Source organism: Vanellus vanellus, assembly GCF_965231255.1.
Source record: "Vanellus vanellus genome assembly, contig: HAP1_SCAFFOLD_2134, whole genome shotgun sequence".
Taxonomy (NCBI): domain Eukaryota; kingdom Metazoa; phylum Chordata; class Aves; order Charadriiformes; family Charadriidae; genus Vanellus; species Vanellus vanellus.
This window is the reverse complement of record NW_028128262.1, coordinates 1-17,843: the sequence shown is the minus strand read 5'-3', so window position 1 is coordinate 17,843 and position 17,843 is coordinate 1. Positions and strand designations below refer to the sequence as shown.

At 59.7% G+C, this 17,843-nt stretch overlaps 1 protein-coding gene across 1 annotated transcript; it reads left to right on the top strand.

The window, feature by feature from the left end:
• Positions 1-4,864: 4,864 nt before the first annotated feature.
• On the top strand, positions 4,865-17,397 carry LOC309684637 (myb/SANT-like DNA-binding domain-containing protein 2; the record flags this gene model as incomplete). Its single annotated transcript, XM_082500509.1, has 2 exons — positions 4,865-5,362; positions 17,353-17,397. Coding segments are annotated over 2 exons (543 nt in total), but the record flags the coding sequence as incomplete, so codon positions are not given.
• Positions 17,398-17,843: the final 446 nt, after the last annotated feature.

Genomic DNA, 17,843 nt, shown 5'->3' with positions numbered 1-17,843 from the left:
CCCCGCTGCTAATTAGTCGGAGCTTAACGAGGGGCGCAGCGGGGAGCGGGACCCCCCCGCGCTCAGCAATCACTGCCCCCCCCCCGGCCCTTAATTAGGGCCCCGGCGGGGGGGGGTCAGCCCCACATCTGGGGGGGGTCAGCCCCACATTTTGGCAACGCTCTGCCCCACATGTGGGGGGCTGAGACCCACATCTGGGGGGGGGATTCAGCCCCACATTGAGGGGGTTCTCAGCCCCACATCTGGGGGGCTCAGCCCCATATTTTGGCGAGTCTCTACCCCACACGTGGGGGGCTCCGCCCCACATCTGGGGGGGGCTCAGCCCCACATTTGGGGGATCCTCAGCCCCACATGTGGGGGGATGAGACCCACATCTGGGGGGGGGGTTCAGCCCCACATTGAGGGGGTTCTCAGCCCCACATCTGGGGGGCTCAGCCCCACATTTTGGCAATGCTCTGCCCCACATGGGGGGGGCTGAGACCCACTTCTGGGCGGGGTTCAGCCCCACATTGAGGGGGTTCTCAGCCCCACATCTGGGGGATCCTCAGCCCCACATCTGGGGGGGCTCAGCCCCACATCTGGGGGGCTCAGCCCCAATAAATGGGGATCCTCAGCCCACATCTGGGGGGTTCTCAGCCCCACATCTGGGGGGCTCAGCCCCACATTTTGGCAACGCTCTGCCCCACATGTGGGGGGCTGAGACCCACATCTGGGGGGGGGGGATTCAGCCCCACACTTTGGCGAGTCTCTGCCCCACATTTGGGGGTCTCAGCCCCAATGTTTGGGGGGCTCAGCCCCACATCTGGGGGGCTCAGCCCCACATTGAGGGGGTTCTCAGCCCCACATCTGGGGGGGGTCAGCCCCACATTTTGGCAATGCTCTGCCCCACATGTGGGGGCTCAGCCCCACATCTGGGGGGGCTTGAGCCCCACATTGAGGGGGTTCTCAGCCCCACATCTGGGGGGCTCAGCCCCACATTTTGGCAACGCTCTGCCCCACATGTGGGGGGCTGAGACCCACATCTGGGGGGGGGGTCCAGCCCCACATTGAGGGGGTTCTCAGCCCCACATCTGGGGGGCTGAGACCCACATCTCGGGGGGGGTCCAGCCCCACATTGAGGGGGTTCTCAGCCCCACATCTGGGGGGCTCAGCCCCACATTTTGGCAACGCTCTGCCCCACATGTGGGGGGCTGAGACCCACATCTGCGGGGGGGGATTCAGCCCCACATTTTGGCGAGTCTCTGCCCCACATTTGGGGGGCTCAGCCCCAATGTTTGGGGGGCTATGCCCCACATCTGGGGGGTTCCGCCCCACATTGAAGGGGTTCTCAGCCCCACATCTGGGGGGCTCAGCCCCACATTTTGGCAATGCTCTGCCCCACATGTGGGGGCTCAGCCCCACATCTGGGGGGGCTTGAGCCCCACATTGAGGGGGTTCTCAGCCCCACATCTGGGGGGCTCAGCCCCACATTTTGGCAATGCTCTGCCCCACATGTGGGGGGCTGAGACCCACATCTGGGGGGGGGATTCAGCCCCACATTGAGGGGGTTCTCAGCCCCACATCTGGGGGGCTCAGCCCCACATTTTGGCAACGCTCTGCCCCACATGTGGGGGGCTGAGACCCACATCTGCGGGGGGGGATTCAGCCCCACATTTTGGCGAGTCTCTGCCCCACATTTGGGGGGCTCAGCCCCAATGTTTGGGGGGCTCAGCCCCACATCTGGGGGGTTCCGCCCCACATTGAAGGGGTTCTCAGCCCCACATCTGGGGGGCTCAGCCCCATATTTTGGCAATGCTCTGCCCCACACGTGGGGGGCTCCGCCCCACATCTAGGGGGGGCTCAGCCCCACATTTGGGGGATCCTCAGCCCCACATGTGGGGGGATGAGACCCACATCTGGGGGGGGGGTTCAGCCCCACAGTGAGGGGGTTCTCAGCCCCACATCTGGGGGGCTCAGCCCCACATTTTGGCAATGCTCTGCCCCACATGTGGGGGGCTGAGACCCACATCTGGGGGGGGGATTCAGCCCCACATTTTGGCGAGTCTCAGCCCCACATTTGGGGGTCTCAGCCCCAAAGTTTGGGGGGCTCAGCCCCACATCTGGGGGGGCTCAGCCCCATATTTTGGCGAGTCTCTACCCCACATGTGGGGGGCTGAGACCCACATCTGGGGGGGGGGTCCAGCCCCACATTGAGGGGGTTCTCAGCCCCACATCTGGGGGGCTGAGACCCACATCTCGGGGGGGGTCCAGCCCCACATCTCGGGGGTTCTCAGCCCCACATCTGGGGGGCTCAGCCCCACATTTTGGCAATGCTCTGCCCCACATGTGGGGGGCTGAGACCCACATCTGCGGGGGGGATTCAGCCCCACATTGAGGGGGTTCTCTGCCCCACATTTTGGCGATGCTCTGCCCCACATGTGGGGGGCTGAGACCCACATCTGCGGGGGGGGATTCAGCCCCACATTGAGGGGGTTCTCAGCCCCACATCTGGGGGGCTCAGCCCCACATTTTGGCGAGTCTCTACCCCACATGTGGGGGGCTGAGCCCCACATCTGGGGGGGGCTTCAGCCCCACATTGAGGGGGTTCTCAGCTCCACATCTGGGGGGGTTCCAGCCCCACATTTTGGCGATGCTCTGTCCCACATGTGGGGGCTGAGACCCACATCTGGGGGGGGGGATTCAGCCCCACATGGGATTCAGCCCCACATTTTGGCGAGTCTCTGCCCCACATTTGGGGGTCTCAGCCCCAATGTTTGGGGGGCTCAGCCCCACATCTGGGGGGTTCCGCCCCACATTGAAGGGGTTCTCAGCCCCACATCTGGGGGGCTCAGCCCCACATTTTGGCAATGCTCTGCCCCACACGTGGGGGCTCAGCCCCACATCTGGGGGGGTTCAGCCCCACATTTTGGCAACGCAGTGCCCCACATGTGGGGGGCTGAGACCCACATCTGGGGGGGGTTCAGCCCTCCATTGAGGGGATCCTCAGCCCCACATCCGGGGCTCAGCCCCACATTAAGGGGGGGAGTCAGCCCCACATTTTGGGGAGTCTCTGCCCCACATTTGGGGGGCTCAGCCCCGATATTTGGGAGTCTCAGCCCCACATTGGGGGTGTCCTCAGCCCCACATCTGGGGGGGTCAGCCCCACATTTTGCAACGCTCTGCCCCACATGTGGGGGGCTGAGACCCACATCTTGGGGGGGATTCAGCCCCACCATTGAGGGGGTTCTCAGCCCCACATCTGGGGGCTCAGCCCACATTTTGGCAACGCTCTGCCCCACATGTGGGGGCTGAGACCCACTTCTGGGGGGGATTCAGCCCCACATTGAGGGGGTTCTCAGACCCACATCTGGGGGGCTCAGCCCCACATTTTGGCGATGCTCTGCCCCACATGTGGGGGGCTGAGACCCACATCTGGGGGGGGCTTCAGCCCCACATTGAAGGGGTTCTCAGCCCCACATCTGGGGGCTCAGCCCCACATTTTGGCGAGTCTCTGCCCCACATTTGGGGGGCTCAGCCCCAATGTTTGGGGGCTCAGCCCACATCTGGGGGGTTCCGCCCCCACATTGAAGGGGTTCTCAGCCCCACATCTGGGGGCTCAGCCCCATATTTTGGCAATGCTCTGCCCACACGTGGGGGCTCCGCCCCACATCTGGGGGGGCTCAGCCCCACATTTGGGGGATCCTCAGCCCCACATGTGGGGGGATGAGACCCACATCTGGGGGGGGGTTCAGCCCCACATTGAGGGGGTTCTCAGCCCCCACATCTGGGGGGCTCAGCCCCACATTTTGGCAACGCTCTGCCCCCACATGTGGGGCTCAGCCCCACATCTGGGGGGGGTCAGCCCCACATTGAGGGGTTCTCAGCCCACATCTGGGGGCTCAGCCCCACATTTTGGCAACGCTCTGCCCCACATGTGGGGGGCTGAGACCCACATCTGGGGGGGGATTCAGCCCCACATTTTGGCGAGTCTCTACCCCACATTTGGGGGTCTCAGCCCCAATGTTTGGGGGGCTCAGCCCCACATCTGGGGGGTTCCGCCCCACATTGAAGGGGTTCTCAGCCCCACATCTGGGGGCTCAGCCCCATATTTTGGCGAGTCTCTACCCCACACGTGGGGGGCTCCGCCCCACATCTGGGGGGGCTCAGCCCCACATTTGGGGGATCCTCAGCCCCACATTTTGGCAATGCTCTGCCCCACGCGTGGGGGCTGAGACCCACTTCTGGGGGGGGGTTCAGCCCTCCATTGAGGGGAGTCTCTGCCCCACATTTGGGGGGCTCAGCCCCACATTAAGGGGGTGGAGTCAGCCCCACATTGGGGTGTCCTCAGCCCCACATCTGGGGGGCTCAGCCCCACATTTTGGCGAGTCTCTGCCCCACACGTGGGGGGCTCAGCCCCACATCTGGGGGGTGGGGTCCAGCCCCACATTGAGGGGGTTCTCAGCCCCATATCTGGGGGGTCTCAGCCCCACATCTGGGGGATCCTCAGCCCCACGTTGGGGGTATCCTCAGCCCCACATTTGGGGGGCTCATCCCCGGTATTTGGGGGGCTCATTCCCACACTTGGGGGTCTCAGCCCCACATCGGGGCGCCCCCCCCCCCCCCCTTCCCCCCAGGCCCCGCCCCGCCCGCTCAGCCCCTCCCCACCTCCTCCTCGGCCCCGCCCACTCCCCGCTATGACCACGCCCCCTGCAGTGCCCCCGCCTCCCCTCTCCCTTGGCCACACCCCCCCCCGCCCGCCCGCCCCGCCTCCTCCCCGCCCCCTCCCCTACCGAGCCACGCCCCCACCCCCCCTCTCCCTTCGGCTCTGCCGGAAGTCCCTCCCGCCGGCGCGTCACTTCCGCCCGCTCGCTCCGGCAGCTCCAATATGGCGGCGTCCTGCGGCTCCTCGCAGCTCCCGGCCGCCGAGCCGCCCCTCAAGATCCCCAAGATGGAGGTGCTTTCGCCGGGCTCGCCGGGGGCGCTGAGCGACGGCAACCCCAGCCTCTCCGACCCCTCCACCCCCAGCGGCGCCTCTCCCCTCGGCCCGGGGCCGGCGGCCGGCGGGGCCGGGCTGGGGGGCGGCGGGGCGGGGGGGGGCCGCGGCGGGGCCTCCCCCTCCGTATCCTTCTCGCCGGGCGGCGCCGCCGCCGCCGCCGCCGCCGCCGCTTGCCGGGGGATGTCCTGGACTCCGGCGGAGACCAACGCCTTGATCGCCGTTTGGGGGAACGAGAGGCTGGTGGAGGCGCGGTACCAACAGCTGGAGGGCGCCGGCACCGTTTTCGGCAGCAAAGCCCCCGGCCCCGCCATGTACGAACGAGTCTCCCGCGCCTTGGCCGAGCTGGGCTACGAGCGCACCCCTTCCCAGTGCCGGGAGCGCATCAAGGTACCCCGGCGGGAGCGGGAGGCTGCGGCCCCGGGAGGGGAAAGGGATAAGGGGAAGGGGGGGGGGGGTAAGGGGATAACCATCAGCCTTTGGTTCTGGGTTTGGGGGCTCCGCGACCCCCTGGGCTCGGCCTTTCGGGGGGCTCTCTCCATGCTGGCGGTTTTCCCGAGCATCCTTACAGCCTGGGTGGGAAGTGTCGCATCCCCTGGCATCACCCTGTCAGGATCTTCCCATCAAAGCAGTTTTCCAGAGCATCCTTACAGCCTGAGTGGGACGCATCCTGTCCCCCAGCATCACCCTGTCAGGATCTTCCCATGCTGGCGGTTTTCCCGAGCATCCTTACAGCCTGGCTGGGATGCATCCCATCCCCTGGCATCACCGCATCAAGGTTTTCCCATCAAAGCAGTTTTCCCAAGCATCCTTACAGCCTGGCTGGGATGCGTTGCGTCCCCCAGCATCACCCTGTCAGGGTGTTCCCATCAAAGCAGTTTCCCGAGCATCCTTACAGCCTGAGTGGGACGCATCCTGTCCCCCAGCATCACCCTGTCAGGATCTTCCCATGCTGGCGGTTTTCCCGAGCATCCTTACAGCCTGGCTGGGATGCGTCCCATCCCCCGGCATCGCCCCGTCAGGGTGTTCCCATCAAAGCAGTTTTCCAGAGCATCCTTTGGTCCCAGCTGTGGGCATCCCCAGGGCTCAGCCCAGGCTTTGGTTCTGGGTTTGGGGGCTCTGCGACCCCCTGGGCTCGGCCTTTCGGGGTCTCTCTCCATGCTGGCGGTTTTCCCGAGCATCCTTACAGCCTGGGTGGGATGCATCCCCTCCCCTGGCATCACCCCATCAGGGTCTTCCCATCAAAGCAGTTTTCCCGAGCATCCTTACAGCCTGGCTGGGATGCGTCGCGTCCCCCAGCATCACCCCGTCAGGGTCTTCCCATCAAAGCAGTTTCCCGAGCATCCCTACAGCCTGGCTGGGACGCATCCTGTCCCCCATCATCACCCTGTCAGGATCTTCCCATGCTGGCGGTTTTCCCGAGCATCCTTACAGCCTGAGTGGGATGCGTCCCATCCCCCGGCATCGCCCCGTCAGGGTGTTCCCATCAAAGCAGTTTTCCCGAGCATCCTTCGGCCCCGGCTGTGGGCATCCCCGGGGCTCAGCCCAGGCTTTGGTTCTGGGTTTGGGGGCTCCGCAACCCCCCGGGCTCGGCCTTTCGGGGGTCTCTCTCCATGCTGGCGGTTTTCCCGAGCATCCTTACAGCCTGGGTGGGATGCGTCGCATCCCCCAGCATCGCCCTGTCAGGGTCTTCCCATCAAAGCAGTTTTCCAGAGCATCCTTTGGTCCCAGCTGTGGGCATCCCCGGGGCTCAGCCCAGGCTTTGGTTCTGGGTTTGGGGGCTCTGCGACCCCCTGGGCTCGGCCTTTCGGGGTCTCTCTCCATGCTGGCGGTTTTCCCGAGCATCCTTACAGCCTGGCTGGGATGCGTCGCGTCCCCCGGCATCGCCCCGTCAGGGTCTTCCCATCAAAGCAGTTTTCCCGAGCATCCTTACAGCCTGGCTGGGATGCATCCCATCCCCTGGCATCACCCCATCAGGGTCTTCCCATGCTGGCGGTTTTCCCGAGCATCCTTCGGCCCCGGCTGTGGGCATCCCCGGGGCTCAGCCCAGCCTTTGGCCGTGGGTTTTGGGGGCACCGTGTCCCCTGAGCTCAATCCCTTCAGGATCTCCCCTGGAGCATCCGTCAGCCCTGGCTGTGAGCATCCCCGGGGCTCAGCCCAGGCTTGTGCCCTGGATTTGGGGGACACCGCATCCTCTGTGGTCACCCCGCCATGGTGTCACCACGCAGGCGGTTTTCCGGAGCATCCTTCGGCCCCGGCTGTGGGCATCCCCGGGGCTCAGCCCAAGCTTGGGCCCGGGCTGTGGGGGCGCAGTGTCGCCTGGGCTCAGCCTTTCAGGATTTTCCCCGTGCTGGCGTTTTTTTTTTCCGGAGCATCCTTTGGCCCCCGGGTGCAGAGCACCCCGTCCCCCGGGCTCAGGGTGGCATCTTGGGGCCCGGATGAGGCCGAGCGCCCCGTCCTGGGGTTTCACCTCTCGTTCCAGCAGCATCTTTTGATCCCAAACGCTTCATCCTTTGGGTTCGGCCGCTCAGTTTGCCCTGTGCGGGGTGGGCTGCGGCAGCGTCCTTTAGTCCGGAACGGGGAGGGACACAGCGTCCCAGTTGTTGGTGTCCCCTGGCGGGGACAGCCCCCAGCAGCATCCTTTCCCCTGGGATTTTGGGGCGCCGCATCCCCTTGGGTTGCCTCCTTCGGTCCTGAGTGGGGTGGACACCGTTGCCCTGGTTGGGTTGACTTTAGTCCCTTTATGTGTCCTCCAGCGTCTTCTGGCTGTCAGGGGGTGACGCTAGCCGCTTCCTGAAGCCCCCGCGGGGAAAAGGAGGCTCCCAGTTAGCCCAGTAATAAGTGGTGGCTCAGCTTCTGGTTGCCCTTTTGGCTCCTTCCTCAACGTCTTCCCCCGGCTGAGCACCAGAGCGTGCGGCGCTCTCGGAAACCTCTTTCATAATTGAGCCGCGTTAAAAGAGCCCGACGGGCTGCCTTTCCTCTGGCGGGAAAGAGGGATCTGCCCAGTTGTATCGTTCCCTGGGGGAAAAAGGGGCAAAGCCGCCTTGGCTTTGGGAGCGGCCGCTCCGCCTGCCCGCCTTTTACGAAGAGGGATCGGGGATGGGGGGTGGGAATCGCTGCGGGCTTGCGATTTAGAAACGCCAGGGAAACTTGGGAGGGTGAACGAAACGCTCCCATATCCCTCTGGCTTTTCTTTTCTCCTTTCATCGCCCGTTGGGCTGCCCAGGCGGCCGCTTAAAATGCCTTTGACTTGCAAAATATGGTGGAATAAGGGATTCTGCCGTGTCGGAGGACGCTCGGGAATGGAGCCAGAGGCTCGCCCCTCAGTCCCCGTTAATCGGAAAAACCTTCGTCCCTGCAAATAGGTGGCCGAAACGAAGCAACCCCGCCTTCCTCTAGCTGTTTTAATTTCTTCCTCGTTGTCGCCTTGGGTGACTCCCTGCAGTTGCCCCTCGGGGATTTATTGCCCTCGACGGCGTCCAAATATTTTTTTTTTGAAGGGGAGCGCTGCCGCCCCCCCCCCGAAACCTCTTTGAGTCCCTTGTCCTCTCAGCGGCTTTCGCGCCGCTCGTCCCTTAAATCGCTCCTTCCACAAAACTCTGTGTTTCTCCCCGGAGGCCGGGACGCGACGGCCAAGTTACTGGCGGCGGTTTGGCTTCGCCCGCGAGGCTCCCGTGGTTTCGGGTTGCGGTGGGAGTTTAGGCAGCGGCTGTAGAGGACCCCTACCCCAATTTTGGCCGCGAGGCTCTGCTGCCGTTAAGGTTTCGGGGGACGCTGAGCGGGAGGCCGAGGAGAAGTCTCGCGATTAAAGCAGCCCAGGACCGGCGGCTCTTCGGCTTCGGACGACAGAGCCGGCGGCGGGTTGTGGCTCCTTTGGGGCCAGAGCAAGCGTTTTGGTGGCCGCTGGAAGATCCCCGTCCTACCAGCGGTCTTGCAGAGGAGGACCTCTCGCTCTTGCGCATCAAAAGCGATGCTAGAACACCTTGGCCCCCAAAATGTTCGAGCTTGAAAGCGACCGCCCAGCGCGTACCCAGAGGGGTATAAAAGACCGCAAAGCTCATCTTTAGCGCTTTGCGATGGCTCCGAGAGCAGCTCTTGGCAGACCTGGTAGATGTTTCCGGATCAACGCTCAAGACGTCGTGGCGGACTCTCCGTTACCGTAACGCCAGGGCGGAAGGGTTTTGCTTTCCGTCTGTCCTGCGTCCTCTCCCTGTGCTCCTCGGCGGGTTGGACGTCAGTCGTGTCCGCCGTCCTACGCCCGTGGTGCTCTCGCCGGAGCTTTGGCAGATCCCACATCCCCACCGGGATGATCTTCATCGGCTCCACCGTCAAAAATGGGGCTTTTCCAAAGCCGTCGGGCTCGCGGTAGGTTGGTTTTTTGTTTTTTTTTTTTTGACCAGAATAGCTGTGAGATGAGCGCTCATCCAAAGCCGGGCTTCCTCGCGCCAGCCAGGAGTTGACCTTGTTATGGGGACGACTGAGATAGTCGTGGTAGCCGCTGCCAACCCCCAAAATCCCTATTTTTGTAGGATTCCAGGCGGAATCGGCTGCTTGCTTCTTTCACGCGCCACCCAGGGTGAAAATCGCTCCCGGGTACGGAGGGGTCAATGCCATAAGTCGTCTTTAAGACGGAGTAAGGGCGGCTCGAACGCTCTGTTGGAGCGAGGGGAGGTCAACCCGCACCTCGGCGTCCTGCGCTGGAAACGGAGCCAGGGAGACGGCGACCAGGGAGCGCTTCGCTCCATCTTCCGTTTATTATCCGGGATTTTATATGCTTTGACTTAATGCCCGTCAAGGGAGAGCAGCGTGAGGCTTTGCCGGTGTGTTAGAAATGCAAATTGCGCTTAAACCGTATCAGATTCGACTTGTTTTATAAACACGTTTTAGATAAGAACTTGATATCGGCTTTCTGCGGGACACCTGCCTTCCCTGGACTCCGCCAGATCCCCAAAAGCGAGTTCGAAATGAGCTGGAAAGGCGGGGGGGGGGGGGGGAGGGAAAGTCGGCTTTGAAGGAGAAAGTTTCCCCGGTTGCATCGCGTAGATGCGTTCTCTGCTAATTCTCAACATCTGCGTGTGCTTTTCCGCGCGTCGAGAGCGCCGGTGCCTTTGAGCCGCTCTGGATGCGCCTGTTTCAAATTTAGGGATTCGCACGTAACCGTTCCGGGTTTCCAAAAAAGCCGTCCTGTGCCCTGTAGTTTCCTCGTCCCGTTGTATCCTTAATCCTCATCACGTAATAGGTCCTGACTGTCCCTACGACACGTAGCCCTCGTTAAAGAGTCGTTTAATAAAGCGTGCCGGTTTTTCACCCAGCCCTCCTCCCGCTCGAGGGCTCAGCCCGCTCCGGGGATCCCGAAACTCCTCGCTTCACTGCAGCGGCGTGCGGAGAGCCCGTAAATGCCAAGGTTTGACCTTAGCCCCGGCGTTTTAAGGCGGGTGGTGGAATATTTGGCGAAGTTTTGCGCCCTTGGCCTGGCGACCTCGTTTCGGCCGGAGCGCGGGATTTAGCCGGTGACTCCAGCGGCTTTTAACCGCGGGGAAAAACAAGCCGTCGCCCCGTGCTGCGGAGCCCAAGAGCCGCCGTACCCGGTACGTATCCTTTGGGGGTCACTTTCTGGCAGGGTGGTACGCTGGGACATCGTCGTTCCCTCCTCTTCCAGCCTCCGCAGGGGGACGCGGTGGGAGAGCGCGGGTGAGCTCGGCTTCTGCCGTTGCCGCTGAGCAGCGCGGAGCCCTGCGAGCCACGGGGTAATTTTCGGGCAATAAAGGAACTTTCTTGAAGTAACGGGCTGCAGGTGTTTTATTTTTTTTTGGCTCTTGGGCCTTTCTTTTTAAATCTGCGGAAGAATTGCTGCGTCGCAGGTGAACATCTCGCTGGGCCGCGAGAGCGCTTCGGTGCTAGAAATGCGCCGGCCGCGCTTTCGGCTGGCGAGCCGTTCTCCAGCGGAGAGAAATCCCTCCTTAAAAGTTACCGGTCCGCAACGGGAGACTGCGAAAATGAATTCGGGGCCGTTTTTGGTTTGGTTTTTATTTTTTGTTTTGTTTTTTTCACGTGTCGTTTCGGCAGCCGCGGGTTCGGCTTTTATGGTTGGGTTGGGTTTTTTTTTTGGTTTGTTTTTGTTTTTTTTTTTTTTTTTTGCGAACGAGGCGCTGAAATTCGTTCGCCTCTCTCCGGAGCCGGTGCCCGTCACGTACCCGCCGCCCCGGTGGTGGATTTTCTGGAGGGTACCGACCTCCCTTTTCCCCGACGGGCGACCGGAGGTTTCTGCTGGGCTGTGGTTGCCTGCCGAGCCTGTGATTTATTTTTCAAAGGGAAAAGAAATGCTCGGAAGACACCGGTTAAACGCTTGTGGAGAACGAAGGGGAGAAGCGAACGCCACGAACCCACGGGAAAAGGGAAGGAATGAAAAATCACGCCTGAATATCAGCCCTTTTTTTTTTTTTTTTTTTTTTTAAAAAAAAATCTTGCGTGAAGTTGTTTTTAAGGGAAGGAAAAGCTGCGCGACCGAGACTGCCCCAGAAACCGCGCTTGCCGTTAATCTCCTGTGACCTCCGTGCGGGATCCGGCGGCAGCTTGGGTTTGGCCCCAAATTTCATCGTTGGGTCCCGATAGCGTCGAGCAGAAATGGATCGTCTTTCCATTTGAAGATCTCAAACGCTGGAGCGTGGGTGCATTCCGTCGCGACCAACCGACCGTCCGCCTTGGGAAGAGCTTTGCCTTCTATTTCTTTCGAATGCCTTTTATCTCTTTGTCTTGGCGTTTGTCATCTCAGGCCCAGATCCTCATCCCGGTAGCTCCACCGGCTGCGACGTTCATAGAATCATCATGTCTAGGTTGGAAGAGACCCTTGGGATCATCGAGTCCATCCATCGAGTTGGCGTTCAAGTTACCTCCGGATCTTTCTTGGCCTTAAATAGATTCAGCCGCGCCGGGTTTTCCAGGCCGGGTTGTTTCTTGCCGTTCCTTGAATCCTCTCCAGCAGCCCAACTTCTCACTGAAGGACCTCCGGGGCGCCGGTAGGTGAGAGTGACTTTCTGTTGACCTTTATGAGCCGTCAAAAAAAAAAAACCAAAACAAAACCAACCAACAAAAAACCCAACAAAACTCTTGGGTGACAAAGACCAGATTGATTTGGTTTACTCCGTGGACGTATTGTGGGGCTGCAGTTGAGGAGCATCACGTGGAGGAGAGCGTCACGCGGAGCAGCTCCCTCTTGGGCCGGAATATTTGCAGAGCAGCATCGTGCCGGTAGGAATCTCTCTCGCTTTCCGCAGGATGAGCGTCTTTACTGTCCCGTGGCCTCTGCAGCTGCGTTGTGTGTCTGTAATACTCCGGTCTGGTGGTTCCGGTGTACCTGGATCATCCATCGCTTACCGCGTGGGGGCAAAATGATTCCCGGAGGGAGCCGGGAGCGAGCCGGCAGGTCACCGTGTTGAGACAGAAGCAAGCCAGGAACTCGCTGCAGGACAAACTCGGCTCAATTTGACCGTTGATCTTCGTTCGGGAATGCGCTCCTCGACCGTGGAGGGCTTGGAAATTCGGTGTTAAAAAAAAAAAAAACAACCACCTCCTTCTTCGGACTTTCATCGCTTGCTCTCAGCCAGCGCACGCAGACGGGCGGAAATTCGGGGGCGTCCCCTGGGCATCGGTTATCGCAGGCAGGGGCCGCTTGGGCGTCAGCGGCGGTGAGGCAGGAGGCGTTTGAGGGGCCGCTCGTGGATTTTCTTTCTTCTAGAAGCGACTGGACCCACCCGAAACGCTCGGCGGAACGAAGCTGTTGCGAAAGGGCGCCGGGGTGGGGGCAGATTCGATTTCGCCATCTTCCTGCTTACGCCCCATCCTGCTAAGCGCGGAAATTTGGGGGGGGGCCAAGCGGGTGACGCTCTCCGCACTGCTGCAGTCTCGCCGTTTCCCAACCCTCGGCTATGGGTCCTGGTGAAAATTGGAGTTAAAGCCACTTTTTGGCGTTTCACTTCCAGCTTTTCCCCACGGATTTGGATATCGCTGGTGGTACCGTTTTCCCAACCCCGGCGTGGACCTTCCTCTAGAGACACCCGGCCCCGGGGTGGGCATCACCACGCTGCTGGGATGGTGTCGGGCGTAAAATATTGAAGCTTTCTGCACTACAGGAGAAGTTTCCTCCGTGGTGCCGCCCACGCCGATGCTTTCTGCTGCGCTCGGCTCAAACTTGCTTTGGAGAAGAGCTTTTTTCCCTCCCACCGGCGGGAAGGTCGGAGCTGCTCTTCGTCTTCTGGAGGGACTCGTGGCCTCGCTCTGCTCCTTCGTTGGAGAAGCAGAACCGGCGGGGAGCTCTCTCTGTAGGACACGTCCGTCCCATCTAAAGGCTTCGCGGAGCCCGAAGTCCTTCGCCGGGGTGAGTTTTGCTGGCCTGCCTCCTCGGACTCGAACTAGTGACTCTTCTTTTCCTCCAGCGCTGTCTTAAAGCGGGAGCTCAGCACGTCGGGAGGTGGAAGCGCCCGACCGTCTGCCTTTCCGCAGGCGACACTGCAGATTTCCTGCACAGAATCGCGGAATGGTTTAGGTCGGAAGGGGAGTTTGAAGATCTCGTCTCGTTCCCACCCCCCCTGCCCTGGGTAGGGCCACCTCCCACCGGCCCAGGTTGCCCCAAGCCCCGTCCAACCTGGCCTTGAACACCTCCAGGGATGGGGCAGCCACAGCTTCTCGGGGCAACCTCTTCCCATGTCTCACCACCCTCACACTCAACAATTTCCTCCCAATATCTCATCTAAACGTCCTCTTTTTCAGTGTAAAACCGTTCCCCCTCGTCCCACGGCTCCCCTCCCTGATCCAGAGTCCCTCCCCAGCTCTCCTGGAGCCCCTTTAGGCACTGGAAGGGGCTCTGAGGTCTCCCCGGAGCCTTCTCTTCTCCAGGCTGACCCCCCCCACCTCTCCCAGCCTGTCCTCCCAGCAGAGGGGCTCCAGCCCTCCCGGCATCTCCGGGGCCTCCTCTGGACTATCTCCAACAGCTCCGTGGCCTTCTTGTGCTGAGGAGCCCAAAGCTGGACAAAGTGGCACAACCCCCCCTCCCCCTGCTGGCCACGCTTCTTCTGATGCGGCCCAGGACCTGGTCGGCCTTCTGGGCTGTGATGGCGCGTCTCCGCCTCACGTTGAGCTTCTCATCCATCGGCACCCCGGAAGGTGAAGCTATTTGATACTGCGGCTTTTAATCCGGGCTGGAAAACCCAGAGCTCCTCTCGCCCGTTAAAGTAAAGAAGCATTTTGGGAGCCGAACGTTGTGCTAATCGATGCTCGGTGCCACCGGGACCCCCTCCTCGGCCCAGCCGCTGGCGTTTAGTAGACTTAAATAGATGAACGTGGCGCCTGTAGGCCACTAAAATGCGCTGTGGAGCCCGTAGCATCCCGCTCATCCGGATGAGGGATCTGGAGTTCCTCCTGTTGGACCGTTTTTGGGGTTGTCCGTCAAACGCTCGCTGTGGCGTGGTTCTCCCTCATCGTATTATTGTTTGGTTGGTTTGGTTTTTTACGCCGGGAGGAGGAGCTCGGCCGCAGCCGTCCTCGACGGCGCTTCCGAAGGCTTTTCTCCCCCTCATGCCGTAGTTCCCGCGGAGGGACGGGTTCTCCCGTGCCTTCCCTGGTAGAGAAGAAGAGGGCTGCTCGGGTGGAAACGGTGAGAACCTCCGCGTTGACCTCTTCGTCTCATAGAATCGTCTAGGTTGGAAGAGACCCTTGGGATCATGGAGACCAACTCTACAAAGTTCTCCCCTACACCACAGCCCCCAACGCCCCATCGAAACGTCTCTTAAACGCATCCGGGGCTGGTGACGCACCCGCCTCCTTTTGGATTTCATAATTCCAAATGAAACGGGGATGATCTCTCTTCGCATTGCGTCGCAGCGCCATAAGCGGAAGTCTCTTCCAGTCTGGGCGGTTATCAGGTCTGGGTTTTTGGTTGGGTTTTTTTGGTTTTGGTGGGTTTTTTGGGGTTTGTTTTTTTTTTGGTTGGTTGGGGTTTTTTTGGGTTTTTTTTGGTTTTTTTTTGTCCTAAATTTACCGGTTTCTCGTCTACCTGTATCAATATGTGTACGTGCACTTTAGGAACCACCGAGCGGGAGTTGAGTTGGACCCCGGGAGGAATAAAGGAGGTGCGTAAAGACAAACCTCCATCGTTAAATATCGGCCGTTAGAATAACCTTCTCCGGTGGGGGGAGGGGGGAAAAAAGACCGCCTGAACCTTTGAGTGCTATAAAACGTCCAGCGGAGGTTTTTTGGGGGTTTTTGGTTTTGCGGCTGCAAGGGGGGGAGAACGCGCTCTTCGGTTTCTCCGACGGGCGCCTCCCAGCAGAAGGAACCAGCGGGAATCTCGCTTCTCCGGGAGACGAGAGGGAGGAAACCTCGGCTGCTCGTGAAAGCACAAAATTGGAGAGTATTTCGCTCAAATTTTAGGTTTTTTGCCGGCGGCGGCAGCAACGGAGGTAGAAGGTGGTTCCCGCAGCCCCGTCCGGAAACGTTTTTGCATCGTTTCTTTCTAATTCTTGGACCGCTCTCCGCTGACACATCGCTAAATTCCTTTTTCCGGCTGAAATCAGCCCGTTTTTGCAACCTGAAGGAAACAGTTAATTGCTACGGGGCTAACGAGCCGGCGTGAGCCCCGTCGGGTGAGGAGAGATGTTTGAAGCACGCGGTCCCAAGAAGGGTTGGCCACGAGCGTCCAGGGTTGGGGATGGTGGGTTTTTTTGGCCAACCACGCTGGAGACGCTCCGTTTAGCTTAAAAGCGGCTAGTAAATTCAGCTGGAGGCTAGTAAATTCAGCTGGGGGGTTCTAAACCTGCCGGTAACTCCCGACGGATTGGTCGGGGCAGATGTAAGAAGAGGAGTTGGGGCGATATATTCCCGGGGGGAAAAAAAAAAAATAAAAATCTACGACTTGGGTGGATTTTCGGAAGAGCCCGGGAGCGAATGGAGAGTCCTCCCGATTTTTGCGCTTTTTTCGGGGCGAAACCGGAGCATTTCAACACCCCCCCCCCCCCCCCTCGCTGGACCCGAGGGGTTCTTGTCGCTGAATTTTAACAACTAAATTTATCTCTGTGTGTGTGTGTGTTTCCCCCCCGGCCCTCGGGAATCCAATTTGCCGGAAAAATCGACGGGTTTCTTGATTCCGGGGTGATGGCGGCGGTTGGGTTGATTTTTTTGTTAGTTTTTTTTTTTTTTTTTTTTTTTTTTTTACGGGCGGAAACTTAAAATTCGGCGTCCGATCGCGGTGGCGGAATCGGGGAAGGTCCCACCTTAAACCACTGATTCATTCTGGTCTCATCGCTACCTGCGGTGGTGGGTTTGGGGTTTGTTTTTTTTTATTATTATTTTATGTTCTTTTTGTGTGTGGTTGTGGGTTTTTTTTTTTGTTGTTTGTTGGGTTTTTGTTGGTTTTTTTTTTGTGGAAGCGGATGGGGGAAACGGGTTTTCTGCTTCGCGGTTTTGCTTCTGTGTCGTGTTTCCCCCCCCCCTCTCTGCGGGAGCTCCGAATATCCCGGGGAAAGTGGTTGGAAACGGATCCCTTTCCCGCTGCCGCTGTTAAACGGGGGGAGCTGAGGGGCGTTAGGTGGGTTGGAGCTTGCTGGAGATGTAAAGCTTCGTTTTGGGGGGGGAAAAAAAAAACAAAAATACCAAAAAAACCACAACAAAAGTGTGTTTTTGCAATGATGTGTCCTTGCGGATCCGCCACAGTCTTCCCGCAAGCGAGGCGCCGGGGCGAGCTCTTCCCAAATTAATGCCTCCCTCCGACTCCAGAGGTGGTTTTCTCCTTCGAGCTAGAACCCGAGCGATCTCACACGTTTGGTATCCTTTTTTAAAAAAATAAATAAATAAATAAATAAATTTAAAAAAAAATCACATTTTTTCGCACGTTCTACCAATCCCGGAGCCATCCGACACCCGGCAAACCGCGGGATCTTTTAAAAAGGAGCGCGGTGGGGGAATTCAACCCCCCCTCCCCCCCCCAGTGGAGGGACGGGCTTAAAGATTTGATTTGATTTTTTATATATATATATATATTTATTATTATTGTTATTATTTTTTTACCCCCAAACAGCTGTGTGCTGCTGCGGATTAGGGCTGGGGGTGGCGGGGAAGGGGGCAAAACCCGCGGGCGGCGCCGCAGCTGCGGCAGAGCTCGGCCGTCGGGCGCTAAAGGCGCAGCCCCGCGGCGGAGCGCGGTGGTTTGGCGGCGGTCGTTTCTTTTTTTTTTTCTTTTCTTTTTTTTTTTTTTTTCATTTCCAGCCTCCGCGCTGCTTTTTAGGGGCTCGTGAGCCAGAAGGCGCCCGACTATTGTTTCGTACTTAATGCTTGATGTCGCAAGCCGGGAATTGGGGAGCCTTATTGATATGACCTCTTTTAAATTTCAGCAGCTTCACAAGAGGCAGAGTGAGTTAGTAAGGAAGGCAAAATGTGTAAGTAACATATACCTCCCAGCTGAATAGCTCAGGCGTAGCCGGTACCCTGGGTCTTCTGGCCAGAGAGAGGAAGGTCGGACCGCCTTTGCTTTGGGGCACTCTTCTTTCTCTTCTCCTCCCCGCTTCGCCTTCGCCACGCCGCGGGCACAGCACCAGCTCTGCTTCCTTCTCCTTCCTTCTCCTTCCTTCCTTCTCCTTCTCCTTCCTTCTCCTCCTTCCTTCCTTCTCCTTCCTTCCTTCCTTCTCCTTCCTTCCTTCCTTCTCCTCCTTCCTTCCTTCTCCTTCCTTCCTTCCTTCTCCTTCCTTCCTTCCTTCTCCTCCTTCCTTCCTTCCTTCCTTCCTTCCTTCCTTCCTTCCTTCTCCTCCTTCCTTCTCCTCCTTCCTTCTCCTCCTTCCTTCTCCTCCTTCCTTCTCCTCCTTCCTTCTCCTCCTTCCTTCTCCTC